Raw genomic sequence first — 13,688 nt, forward strand, 5'->3', positions numbered from 1 at the left:
GAACCCAACTCCTTTTCCCAGTTTCACTATATGAAAGACTCAGATTGCTAACCTGTAGTTTCTCGTGCCCTAGGACAACAAGGAATCATTTCTGACTTTTAAAAAGTCTATTTAGCGTTGAAAATGCTCATATGTGATAGCACTTTGCTGATAAGGGAATGATACTAGCAAATCCACAGGCATAATGCTTCCTTAAAGATCCCTGTCAGTAAGCAATGATCAACCAGTGTTGAATAAAGATTGTTTTTCTCACCACCCGAAAAATGTCCACAAGTGCAATATTGGGCAGTTTTCTATATAGAAGTGAATGGCTGCCATTCTAAGGGGGATGTCAAAGAAACTATTTGAATGAGGACTTTACCTGCTTATCTAGCAATGCTTATATATAATTGAACCTTGGGTTCTGTTTCTTGGTCATGCTAGAATACAATGAGAACTTGAGAACTGCCTTTCCTTTATATATGAATTATTGTGACATGAGTTTGCCAAGAATAATCCACAGACTGTTGGTAATTTTGAATTTCATGTACTGTATATAATTTCCTTTTGATATTTGCTGAAATTCTGTTAGGTTCCCCACAGAAGATTATGAAATACATGATTCTGTGACCTCTCATGAGTTATCTACATGAAAAAAAATTGCATTATCAACTGTCATGGCATCCCCCAAAGAATTCTGGAAGATGTAGAAAAGTAATGATTCTTAGTCTTATTAGATTTCCAAGGATTTCCTTGCTGTAGTGAATTACTATTCAGTTAGTTTGTCTGTGGTATAGATACACCATTAATATCTTTGATGGTGTAAATTGTATATGAGAAGCAGTGTGAAGTACTTGCATAAACTCTAGCTACGGTTTCAAGTTTGTCTTTTGTATTCTTGCTTTTTCATAATAATAGACAAATCCCTTAATCCAGCAGTAGAGAACTTGTTTGGTCCAGTGAGCCAGATTTTTTATCTCTCCCCACCTTGTGAACCAACTTTGACAGGTGGCAGAACTACCCACTTTTCAACTTTCTGATGTCATAATGAGAATTTATAGTGACAGCAGGTTTGAGAACCCACCCATTAGCTAATGGGCGCTGGAGTTCAATTCTGTTTTCTGCAGGGTTTGAGTGTGTGTGAGAGTTCCCCACCTGGGCACCTGAACCAAGGAAGAGTTAATTCCCCATGCATCAGCTGATGCATAGGGAATCGAGTCCTGCTTTCTGACACCTGATGTCACATATGATCTCAGAAGTGATACAGATGGTCTTGCTTTGTGGGAAATGACCAAATGCAGGTCAAATGGGAACACCTTTCAGCCCAAATTCATTGCATAAGCCAGAGGTTCCCCCACACCTAGACAAATTCTAATTATTCAGTTAACATTTTGTGTCCATTTTCTTCTTCAGATGTATTTTAGTCATATAGGATGGTGCCCAACATTCATTATAGTAACTTAAGTTTATTATTTTAAATGTGTCTGCTCTGAATATTTGGTTGGATATTACCTGTAAGGATTTGTTCTATTTTTGCTTTATTATTCCCCAAAACAATAACTGTAAGTCTAAAAAACAATTATTTTAAAGCAACCAATTTAGGTCTATTTTCATTTTTAAAAATCTGTTTCACATAGATTGTATTCTATTCAGATTGTTATATAACTTCTTGGCTTTTGAAAAGTACTTCAACTATGCTTTTTAAAAAATAAAGGAAAGGAAAGCATTTGGGTTTCCCATAACTTATTATGAGTATGGATGGAGGGATTTAGATATCCTAGATGCCTGTGTCATGATGAACAGATTTTGATTGAAAACTATCCTCACCAAATAGTTCGAGCAAATGCAATTTAATGTTATGCCTTTCAACTACCAAGAGTTAATTTCATCAGATGACTTGAGCTGCTGCTAGGAGACATAATGTGCTTCATAATGACTGTGTAGAAATGATGAGCAATAAAAAAATACTGGAAGGAAAGTAAAAGAACTATCAACACTGTTTTATATTGTGTGGTTATTTTGCTCAGAGTATAAGTATGCAACCAGTTTTGAATATATATATATGTGTGTGTGTGTTTAGGGAAGTTTTTAATCTGTGACATTTTATTGTATTTTAATCTTTGCTGGAAACCGCCCAGAGTGGCTGGGGAGACCTGGCCGGATGGGCGGGGTACAAATAATAAAATTGTTGTTGTTGTTGTTGTTGTTGTTGTTGTTGTTGTTGTTGTTGTTGCAATCTACATTGGACTGCTGCAGACATAATATTTTCTTCCATTCAATATTCCATTGAACACAATGGAACTTACTTCTGAGTAAACATGCATAGGATTGTCTATTGAAACCCATTGTAGAAATAAGCACTCCCCTTTTCTGTTTTGGGAATGAATACCCCCTTTAAGTATAGTAAAGCATTTAACTGACACTGATTGTCTCCATTTAACCAAAGATGGAACTTAGCATTATTAACCCATGGTTTCTGGGCTTTGATTAAATAGAAAACTTGGTGAACACTTTTCCTAAAACACAGATAACCAGGAAAGAGGACTTTGTGCTCCAGAGAAGAGGGGTGGGAGGAGGAAGAGCACTTCCCATGGTTAGATCTTGTCCTGTTAACTATGTTGATCAAGGTTTATCAGCAAATAACCTTGTTATAACTACAGTACTAAAACTTTGAGTTTGTTTTCTAAAAAATATTCTTTTTATTGCAGCATTATCTGCATACCAGAGGTACTACAGTTTACAGTCTGACTACTGGAAGGTATGTATAAGTTATACTTCTAAAAAGTAATATTGTTTCAAACAGTACTCCAGTTTTTATACATAGTAGATTATATGTATCAATGGCACAATGTTTGGCTATATTGTTTGTCTACACTGTTGTTTACTATATCTCAAACTTCAGGTATTATGTAGCTGGCTGTGCCTACTTTTTGTTTTTGGCTTATTTCAGGTCTGAAGTGTCCAACAGTAGATAACCTAAGACTGCTGCTAAAATTTACTGGGCAACATTTTCTTACACCATCTTCTTTTCTGCGTTCATTGTTGTTGTACAGTATATTATTCTTTACCACGTTAACTTGCAGTTACTTTCCTTCATACAGGGTCAACCAATTTTGGGTGGCCTTGGTGGTATTGTCCCTGATTTTATACAGCATCTTCAGAACACAAGATAGGGTCAATGATAAACTGAAGTACTCATACTGTCCTCCTCCACCTTAGAACTGGCAAGGGACAGCAGATGGGTGATGGGATTTTCTGCTTGTCTGGTGATTGACACTTCAGCTACCCAGTGTGGACACAGGTTTCTGCCTGTTTCATAGAAGTCAGCTCCTAGGGATTGCGGGGGCTTTGACCCCCACAACAAAATAAACAGTATATTTATTAAAGCATTTCTTTTTTTTGCCTCAATATTAGGCATTCAAGGTGTCTCAAGACACAGTTAAAATGTGTTTGATCATATATACAATCATATATATTCAGAATCATTCAGTTATGTTGGTGCTTTAAATTACTGGATTGTGTATGATGGAATTTTAAGTTACCAGCTCAACTTAAGTCACAATGGTAATGAATATACCTATCTTCTGCAGTGGTTCTAGTTTTGAGGTGATTTTCTAAAAAAAATTTGGTTGAAATGATCTGCCATTCTGAATAAAGAAAACAGTAACTACTGTGGCATATGGTGCATAAAATATTAATGCTAGTTTTGGCTTAACAGGTAAAGACTTTTTGCATTCTTAATGAATAGAACTAATAAATTAATTTATTTTAATTTTGCCTGCACATTTATGATTTTGGAAGAAGTTACATTTTTAAAAGCTGTATTTGCAAGAAAGGGAAAGAACATGAAAAGAGGGGTGTCATTAGATGTTGATGCCAATAAAATATGTACTTTGTTTTGGTTCTTCATCTCACCCCTCTCTCCATGGTTTCTGCTGGAAAATGGCTGCCTCAAACCAACAAAGCACAAACCAACAAGGAACTAAGGAAATAGGCTGTTGGTGTAAGTGACTCTGCAGAGCTTATAGTAGAGTTTTGTGGAGATAAGAAGTTATTTTTTTGGATGATGGGACCTTAGAGCATTGGTGCTGTTCTTTAGTTTCCACTGTTATGTTGTAAAGTAATAGTATAAGGTGAAATGACATTTGTTCCGCCCAAATTTAGGAGTTCCACATTATTTGGAGATAAGCCTCCAGTACCCCATTCACTGAGTGTACTACAGGTATATAACTAAATGAACAGAGGTACTGGAGGTGAATGGCATATTTTGCAGTGAGAATTAGCACCTGGCAACGAAGCAGACATTGACCATAAGTAATGTATCCTTCTAAAATTCAGAGTTTGCTCAACAGGGTGATATCTGCTGTTAGTCATATTTGGAGTAGACCCATAGGAATTTGTGGATTTAAGTAACTTGTCCGTTGATTTCGGTTGGTCTAAGTCATACTGAGTTGCATACTAAGTCATAGTATGACTTAGTTGGATATCGCCTGTAATATTTCTTACCTTGAAGTATTTGGTTTGGAGGACTTTCAAAGGTTGCAGGAATATCTTAGGCCAGGTGTGGGGAACCTTTGGCCCTCCAGATGTTGCAGAACTACAAGTCCCATCATCTGTAGACACTGATCATGCTTGCTAGGGCTGATGAGAGTTGTAGTTCAGCAAAATCTAGAGGGTCAGCAGTTCTCCACCTTTGCCTTATGTTGTACAACTAAATTGAAATTGCAATGTGAAGTCTGGCATTAAAAATACTGCAATTACTGTGAATTTTCAGTTCATCCCACTTATATGTATTACTTCAGAATATACTGATTAGAAATGCCAAAGATAGGTAGTGGGGTCTGATCAAAGTTTGTAAAATTAACTGTTCATGCAGAGCTTGTAGAAATAGTGTATGCTACCCATAAATCTGTCTAAGCCTGTAAATTGTGAATGTAACTGTAATTTAAAGACTTTTTTTAGAATACACATCTTTACAGCTCCGTAAAACTGAGCAGGTGTTTCTAGGTGTTTTGTACTTAACTAGAATTTCCAGAGACACACTGTACTTGAAAACATATTTTCCCACACATTTAAGAGCTTTATTAAAATATACTGATGATACTGAAAACTAGGTGGGCTATGTATTTCATAAGCCATTTCTTTTTAGCATTATCTTCCATTCAGGTTGATGATCAGTATGGCTTGTACTTTGGCCTGGTCTATCAGTGGCACCACACTTCCTACATCTCTTGCAAACTGGGTGAAGATAATGAGAAAGCGTTTCTCTTCTCGTGGATATCCCCTCAGGCAACAGATGTTTAAATGCAGTCACATTATAATGCTGCTTTCAGTGCCTTCATCTTCTAGAAGGAGACTCTGTTCTAATTTATACCATTTACATGTGGGGCAGGCGTCAGATACATTTTGTAACAATATAGCAATAATTAAGGCTCCTTCTGGGCTTCTCTCCTCATATTCAAAATGCACAATATATTATTAGTTAAACATATCAGTTGCTTTTTTTACAAAAGTAGCTCAGAGACTCACAGCACATACTTGGTGGTCTTAGGAAAGTGCCCATTCTGACCCGTGAAAAGGTTTCAGTATCTGATAATGATACAATCAAATTTGCACAGTGTAAGGGAGAGCTGTACTGTTTATCTTCGTGGTTCTTACACATTCCCTTAGAGTAAAACTGTTTATATATGAATCTGGATGGAACATCTTATGCAATAAAAATCTTCCAGGTAGCAGTCTCACTTGAGTGCCTAGAGAAATAATTAAGAATCCATTCTCCAGAGATAGTTGAGAATTCAGTGCTGTATTATTCTGCCACTAATTATGTCATTCTAGAAACACACAAAAGTGACTATAGCAGTTGATCAAAATTGATTTGGTTCAAAAATACTTGAAGGGTAAAAGAGAAATACAGTGGTACCTCGGGTTAAGAACTTAATTCGTTCTGGAGGTCCGTCTTAACCTGAAACTGTTCTTAACCTGAGGTACCACTTTAGCTAATGGGGCTTCCCGCTGCTGCCGCGACGCTGCAGCGCGATTTCTGTTCTCATCCTGAAGCAAAGTTCTTTACCCAAGGTACTATTTCTGGATTAGCGGAGTCTGTAACTTGAAGCGTTTGTAACCTGAAGCGTCTGTAACCTGAGGTACCACTGTACAGGAAAGAGACTTAGGAACTTCAAAATCCTTTCATAATGTATATTGCTGCAACTCATGTCTCTCTTGTACGGCCATCCCCCCACCTACATGTGTTCTACTTGATCATGACCGTGTATATGCGCGGCACCAGGAAATAAAGAGAATCATATTAGGAAATTGCGGGGGAAAGATTGGGAGAATCCTTGTGGCTCATGACGAGACCCTTCCTGGAGCCCAAAGATGACGTCAGTGAGGGTGGAAGAAGTCCACATGACACGTTGCAGGTCTTTGTTTAGGCTGCTCAGCATCCCTATGTAATAGCTCACGCGTGGGGTAGAGGGGTAGTGCAATGGCCTTCCAGCACATCCTCCAGCCGGCCCCAGAGCTCCAACTCTAGATATATTGAATTGGGCATTTAGAGGCATTTTAGAGGGTGCTCCCCATTTTACGCAATTTCACTTATGTGGGACAGGGGGGGCGGAACCAGATAAGTAGTAAACTTCAAGATTGATTAAGATTTCAAGGATATTTATCTGTGCAACCTGAAAATACATTTACGTAGTCAGTTTGAAAGCAATTGTAGTAATTTATTATTACAGCATTTATCTACTGGATGCTTCCCGATTTCCATCAATACTTTATTTTGCCTTGATGACCTAGCTTTGGGGGATTCCTTACACATATTGTCTTCTTATTGGCAGAAGATATGGAGCATTCATTGCTTCTATAAATCCTTGCATGGACTCTTTAAGTTTTATATCAGAGGAAATAGTTTTGCTTATTGTATGCCCACATTTATTCATGACCTCTTTTGCTGAAATGTTGGTATATAGAAACATACATAAGCTAGTAATTCAAGCCATGCATGTATGGAAGTGGTAACAAAGTGTCCTGAATTGCAGTTGGAACTCTTGTTGAAATAGGGCTTAGCCTTTTTTGGGCTTTATAGATGCTGTAAAACTGATTTTAATAGGATGTCTTCTTATTGTTACGGATCTCAAGGATTTAAAATGAGAAGAGTTGAAAATTTGTATAGCACCTTTTTCTTGAATAATACCTACCCTGGTTTCAATTTCATGACCATGATTCTGAACTAAATAACTTACCATGGTAACACTTTAAGAATTTTGTTGAATATGTAATGAATATTGCACATACTCATTACATATTGGCAGAGGCTCTCAATTGTACCTGTTTATAATGTCCAGGATTTTTTATGCTATAGAGAAACACAGACTGATAGATTTGAAACACCCCTCATCTTCGGCAGCCAAAGAGTGCAAAGAAGACTCTTCATTTCAGGGTTGCGGGTTTGAGACCCAAGTTAGACAAAAGATTCCTGCATTGCAGGGGGTTGGACTAGATCACCCCGGTCCCTTCCAACTCTACAATCCTGTATAAATCTTTGAATCTATTTTGTTCTAGAAAGAAATACGATAATACAAAGCTAGTTCAACAACCATCGTAATCTTATCTTTATCTCTGTTGTTGTTAGTTTCATGATGTTTGGAAAGGCAGAGTATACATCTTTATAACATATAACAAAAGCATTATAAGGTACTGCAGTGCATTCAATATGACCTACAGCTACCGAATTTTTTAACTGGGACTGGCTATGTGGAATACACCTCTCAAGTGGTTTTTTGCCAGTTTGTTTCAGAACACAATTCAAAGTACTTTGGTCATATGCTTCATTCATCTGAGAACCTCTTTCACCAGTAGCACCTGTCATCTGAAGATAGATGGCTGCTGACCAGTGAAGGCCACCCTTGGTCATGCTGTAGCTACTGTGATTTTCTTCTTGGTTTTATTGTTTTGAAATTGTACGCGACCTTTACGGTCCTGTTATTGAAGTGTGGCTCATGAATTTATGTAAATAAAATTTGTTGCTTGAATAGAACTTAAATCAATTATATGAGAAACCACCCCATTGTTTAATTATACTGATTTGTATCAGAAACTGTTGAGTCAAGTAGAGTGTTGTTTGGCTGAATTTTTGTTGGAGTTACCAAATTCGGGGAAAAAATGATTCCTGTTTTTCTCTGTACCCCTCCTCAGGCCTGACTTACACTTATATGCTCTTTACGTGTTTCATTCTATCCTGGTCTCAGTATCAGGCGAGCAGGAATGAAGGTTGATAGAGCAGTAGCTGGTTAAGGAAGTGGACATTAAGTATAAATGGATGGTTCTTCCAATGGAGTGATGTAGGAAGTGGAGTTCAATGATGATGCAAAATTATTCAAGCTGATTAAAACAAAAAGAGATTGTGAGGAGCTCTGAAAGCATCTTTCCAAAGTAGGTAAAGTAGAATTAAAATGGTAAATGTGATTCAGTGTAAGCAAGTGTCAAGTGATGTGCATTATGCTTTTGGAATCATATGTTGGGAGAGTGTTGTTGCACTTATTCCTGTTTCCTGGCTTCCCATAGGCATCTGCTTGGTCACCGTTTAGACTGCTCCAGCAGGCTCTTCTTATGACAGCTGCTGTTAGTGGTGAGCAGTAGAAACAGAGTTCTGTAAATGACAGATTGTCATGCTTGACCCTCTGTATCTTCTGGTTTTAAACACTTAGGTGAGGTGTTAGGAGACTGGAAAGATGAGCTGTTGCTTTTATAAGTGAATTGTGCTGTTCTTATCCTTCTTTTATCTCACAACTTATTTGTCTTACATCTGTCAATGGATATATGTCTCTTCTCTCTAGTGTTCTCTGTTGTTTGTTTGCTTCCTGCATCCACATCAACCCTGGTGTTTGTTTTAGCTCATCCACCCATTGAATAAATGGGTCTCCATACTACCACTGCTTTATATCATTGGCCTGACTCATTAAAAAAGGAATAGTGCACTATTCAATATAGTGTAGTTGTGTTAACTACCAGACTTTTAGAAGACATCTGAAGGCAGCCCTGTTTAGGGAAGCTTTTAATGTTTGATGTATTACTGTATTTTAATATTTTGTTGGAAGCCGCCCAGAGTGGCTGGGGAAGCCCAGCCAGATGGGCGGGGTATAAATAATTTATTATTATTATTATTATTATTATTATTATTATTATTATTATTATTAACTCATTTCTAATCTTCAGTTTATGTTGGAGGGTCAGAGAACACTGGTTGTCAAACTATGTGCAGCCCTTTCTTGGGTGGTTGAGAGTACGTGTTACTTTGAGATGCATAAACTTGTAGGGAGGGTAATGCTGTTTCTGGAGTCAGAGCTAAAGACTTTTTTTTCTAGTTGCAATTGCCAAAACAACATTGCTTTCCATAGAAGCTGCAATGCCTGAGTGAATACAGAGGGTGGAATTCAACTTGTGAGATGGAATGATCCCACCCTCTCCTCCTGACCCTGTTCTGGGAGATCTCCTGCCCTCCTCCCTAGCCAAATGCGCAAGGGCAGTGGGGGAATCCCCATTTTGCAAGCAGAAGTCCTTGCACAGGGCTTCCACTGACAGTTCTTGTTGGTAAATCCCACACCGAATCTTCTCCTGCCTCTCCTTCCCTATATTAATGTAAATAAAAGGGAGACAGAGTAGGCCTATTCTCGTTTTCTTCTAATCCAGGGTTGGGTGAGTGTGCCAATTCACAGCTCTTTATACACACAAGAGTGAGGTAATCTGGGCAGCTGGATGTAAGGTCGCGAATTTAAGCTGCCCTTTTCATGGTCGGATTTTATTTTTTTTAAGTGCGGCTTATATTTGGGCCAATACGGTACTTAGTTTGTTTCTTTAGTGCTGTTTGAGCACTTGGAGGAGGACATTCATTGATGATCTTAGATTTTGTGTGAGAGCCAGTGAAGGTGATAAAGTACTGGCAATATGTCTGTAGCACGTGGTTCCAGTTGGCACACAATATAGAGCTGCAAGAGTACTAACTGGCTTCCAGGCAGTTTTCAATGGAGACATTGGAACAATAATTAAATAATGATGCCACGAGGAAGGCCCATAAAAGGTGTATAAGCAAAGCATGGCTATTCCAGAGTACACACCTAGTCAACAGAGAAAATACCTAAGATAATAAAACATTGTGGTTTAACCTTGAGCCTCTTCCATTTGACTGCAGTTCTGCCCTGTATCTGGCAGGTCTCTTGTCACCCTACAGTTTTTAAACATATGCTCTGTCTAAGGAAAGCAGGCCACTAGATTGCAAGTTGGATTATGACAGCAGTTTTTCATTGTTTCAATTTAAATGAATGAGAAATGCTATTGATCTATCAATTCACATGCCTCATTATTTCAGTAATGTAACAATACTGTAAAATGTGCTAATATGAGTAACGTTTTATTCTGATCAGCATTCATTCTGCTTAGCCGTGCCTAAAATGTCATTTTGTACTACAATACAGTTTTTGATACTTTCCTAGAAAAATGCAGGCATGCCTTTATGTGTGTCAGTTAAAAAAATGTGTTTTCTTTTACAGAATGCTGCCTTTTTGTATGGCCTTGGCTTGGTCTACTTCCATTATAATGCATTTCAGTGGTAAGTGGATGAACATACTTTCTACTTCTAACAGATTGTTGCATCATGTGTTGTAGTTTCAAATGTTCTGGGTATTGAATCTTCAAGTGAGTGAATTGGTTTACTGGCCTTAAATGTTACAGAGGGAGACAAACAAAATCCATTCACTTCCCAATTGTCTTCATTTCCCTAAGAAGATGTATTGTAGTGGGAAAACGATATGAGCACCAAAATGGTAGAATTATGTTCATAGCATTATAAAATCTACTATATAGTTGTAAATGAATATTTTAATTGCTATAGCAACCATTTAATATGCACATTTGATCAGAATACATGAATTAGAAAATAGGAAACTTGATTTAAATCTTTCTCTTCTTGATGATGTGGACACTTAAGGCCTGCTATTCATTTGTTGCTAGTATTTAATAATACAGTATATTCAACAGATTATTGTTCTAAAATGAAAATGAAAATATTAAAAAGTCTAAAATGGTTTCTAAACTCAATGAACCAATGTAAACACAATGTAAGTATATCACAGCTATTCAATATTTTATTACTTAAGGTGTTTTAGAGGAATAGAGGTACATGTTTTAATTTAATATCTGGGTATGACTGTGAATTGTCATAATTCCTTTGCACTCCCTTTCTGAGTAATTTTCTTCAAGCAACAATTTAGTTGGTCTTCTCAGATGCCCTTTAAGAATATTCTAGACTAAACATTTCAGTGTGTGTTCTTTCCCCCCAGGGCAATTAAAGCATTTCGGGAGGTGCTTTATGTTGATCCCAGCTTTTGCCGCGCCAAGGAAATTCATTTACGACTTGGGCTTATGTTCAAAGTGAACACAGATTTTGAATCCAGTTTTAAGGTAAAAGTCTCCCTTTTAAATGATAGCTAACGTTTTCTTCATATTGGACTTGCTTTTTATTGCACTACAAGAGAGTGTATTAGCTTCCTTCACTTTCATTTCACCTTTTCCGTTATTACTTGGCACCTGGGTTTCTGCCTTGGAATGAGACCAGGAGTTTGCTATCAGCTAGGATCTATCAGCTTGCCGATCAGAAGTTAGGCGGTTCGAATCCCCGCGACGGGATGAGCTCCTGTTGCTCGGTCCCAGCTCCTGTCAACATAGCAGTTCAAAAGCACATCAAAGTGCAAGTAGATAAATAGGTACAGCGGGAAGGTAAACAACGTTTCCATGTGCTGCTCTGGTTCGCCAGAAGCGGCTTTGTCATGCTAGCCACATGACCTGGAAGCTGTACGCCGGCTCCCTCGGCCAATAATGCGAGATGAGCGCTGCAACCCCAGAGTTGGTCACGACTGGACCTAATGGTCAGGGGTCCCTTTACCTTTAGGATCTATCTTTCATTTCATGGAGATCCTGCTTCAGATTAAATGTGAGATATTGCAAGTTTAGCTTTAAACTCTCTATGCACATGGGACTATGGGAGGGTGTGTCCAAGTCCTATTTCATCATGTATAGAGTTTTGAGAGCCACATAATGACGGTATAGACTTAGATAAAGTATTTTGACTTATAGAAACGTTGTGTAAGATGGAAGGTGTTCATGACTTGTATGAGGTACATTTTAAAGGGTTTTTTTTATTATTTGAAGGTGAGCATGACTGATTTTCCAGAAGTTTATATTGAACCTGTATATCATTTATTTTGTAATATGAGGATTATTAAAGTATGACAATTTAGCATATAAAGTAAAATGAACCATAAAAGGTATTAAATATGGCTGTCCAAATCATTAAAAAGAAACTGTACAATATTTTCATTGAAAGTCTACTTTGTGGCATCTTTGCAGTCTTTTGTGGGGAAGTGTGTATGTGCAGGGCAGCTTCTCTGTGGAGTGATGTTGTGTTGTGCAGACCCATTTTCCTTTTCCCTCATATTGGGTTGTTGAGAAGGGCCTCCCATCCACTGCAGAATGACACCTCAGCAGTTCATTGTTTTTTCTCTCTGCAAATGAAGCATTTCTGACAAGCTACTTTTTGTTTCCTTTCCCCCCTGGTAATTATTCTCTCTTATCTATCACAAGTGGTTCAAGTTAAGCTTTCTGGAGGCCTGCTCATACCTCGAGCGTGGGAAACCCTTTAAACTGGGTGGAAAATCCAACTCCTGTATGCGCCAGTTGCCTATGACTTAAAAATATTTTGAGAACTTCTCTCAAAGCTGGAGGTGGGGCAGTTATACAGTTGTACAGTTGCATTTGTATGTAGCGTATTTGGGAAAGAAGCACAACGTTGGCAAGTGTTCAGTCTGCTGACTTCTTACCTGAATAACCAGAAGTGATTATACTGCACAATTAAAAGTTGCTTCCTGGGAAAAGTCATGTCTACTGGGGACTTCACTATGTCCATAATAATTCCACTGCTGTTGGCTGCTTTGTATGGATGGTGTATGAGAAAAACTTTGTGAGACCCTGAGTGTTGGGGGCACAATGTGAGGATAGGAGACATGGAATAAAGAAAGATGTAGCATTAAAAGCTAGAGCAGGGGTTGCCAGTAGTAGATTCGGTGCCTGTCTCAAAAAAAGGCAAACACATTTAAAAGAACAGGAAAACACAGACTACAAAATGATCCAGCCATGCCCCTTCTCACTCCCTACCAAAAAAAAAAAAATCAATAGGAAAAGGCAGTTACATCAGCTACCAGCACACTGACTCACAGAGAGAAGTTCTTTGTACTTCTCTTCATAATGGAAATGAGGTAGGTGTCCAGTCTGGCATGCAGTGAGCATTCAGTGTAGGACAGACTAAGCCAGTGCAAACAGGAACTGAGCCGGAAGACCAAACAAAGTGTCGCGTTCTGTAGATTTTTAAAGGGGATCTTTACTGAGATGTTTTGTGGGTATCATAGGAGAAACTGGCAGGCATGTTGATGTCCATTGGTGTCATGTTGGCAACTCCTGAGCTAGAGCATGGCGTTAGCAAACTTCTTTCGCCTGAAACTCTTGCCTCTCGCAAAAAATTAATGCTCTTTTGCTAGCACTTAATAACCACCAGTGTTCAACAAAGCTATTATCCAAATGCTCTACTACAGTGTCATTATATGCTTGGAATTTTGCAAGTATGGGAAAAATATATGGTCTAGCATGTGGTCATTTAGACCAGG

The 13,688-nt window shown here is 38.1% G+C and overlaps 1 protein-coding gene across 5 annotated transcripts in view; it reads left to right on the forward strand.

Annotated features, from left to right (window-relative positions):
• Positions 1 to 13,688, forward strand: part of KDM6A (lysine demethylase 6A) — a 101,861-nt gene that overhangs the window by 29,973 nt on the left and 58,200 nt on the right. For all 5 annotated transcript variants that reach the window (XM_035114900.2, XM_035114894.2, XM_035114895.2 and 2 more), the window contains exons 4-6: positions 2,688 to 2,737; positions 10,524 to 10,582; positions 11,313 to 11,433. In XM_035114900.2, the coding sequence (XP_034970791.2) occupies positions 2,688 to 2,737; positions 10,524 to 10,582; positions 11,313 to 11,433 (230 nt within the window). The remainder of the gene's footprint in view (positions 1 to 2,687; positions 2,738 to 10,523; positions 10,583 to 11,312; positions 11,434 to 13,688) is intronic.

Source organism: Zootoca vivipara, chromosome 4 (genome assembly GCF_963506605.1).
Source record: "Zootoca vivipara chromosome 4, rZooViv1.1, whole genome shotgun sequence".
NCBI lineage: Eukaryota > Metazoa > Chordata > Lepidosauria > Squamata > Lacertidae > Zootoca > Zootoca vivipara.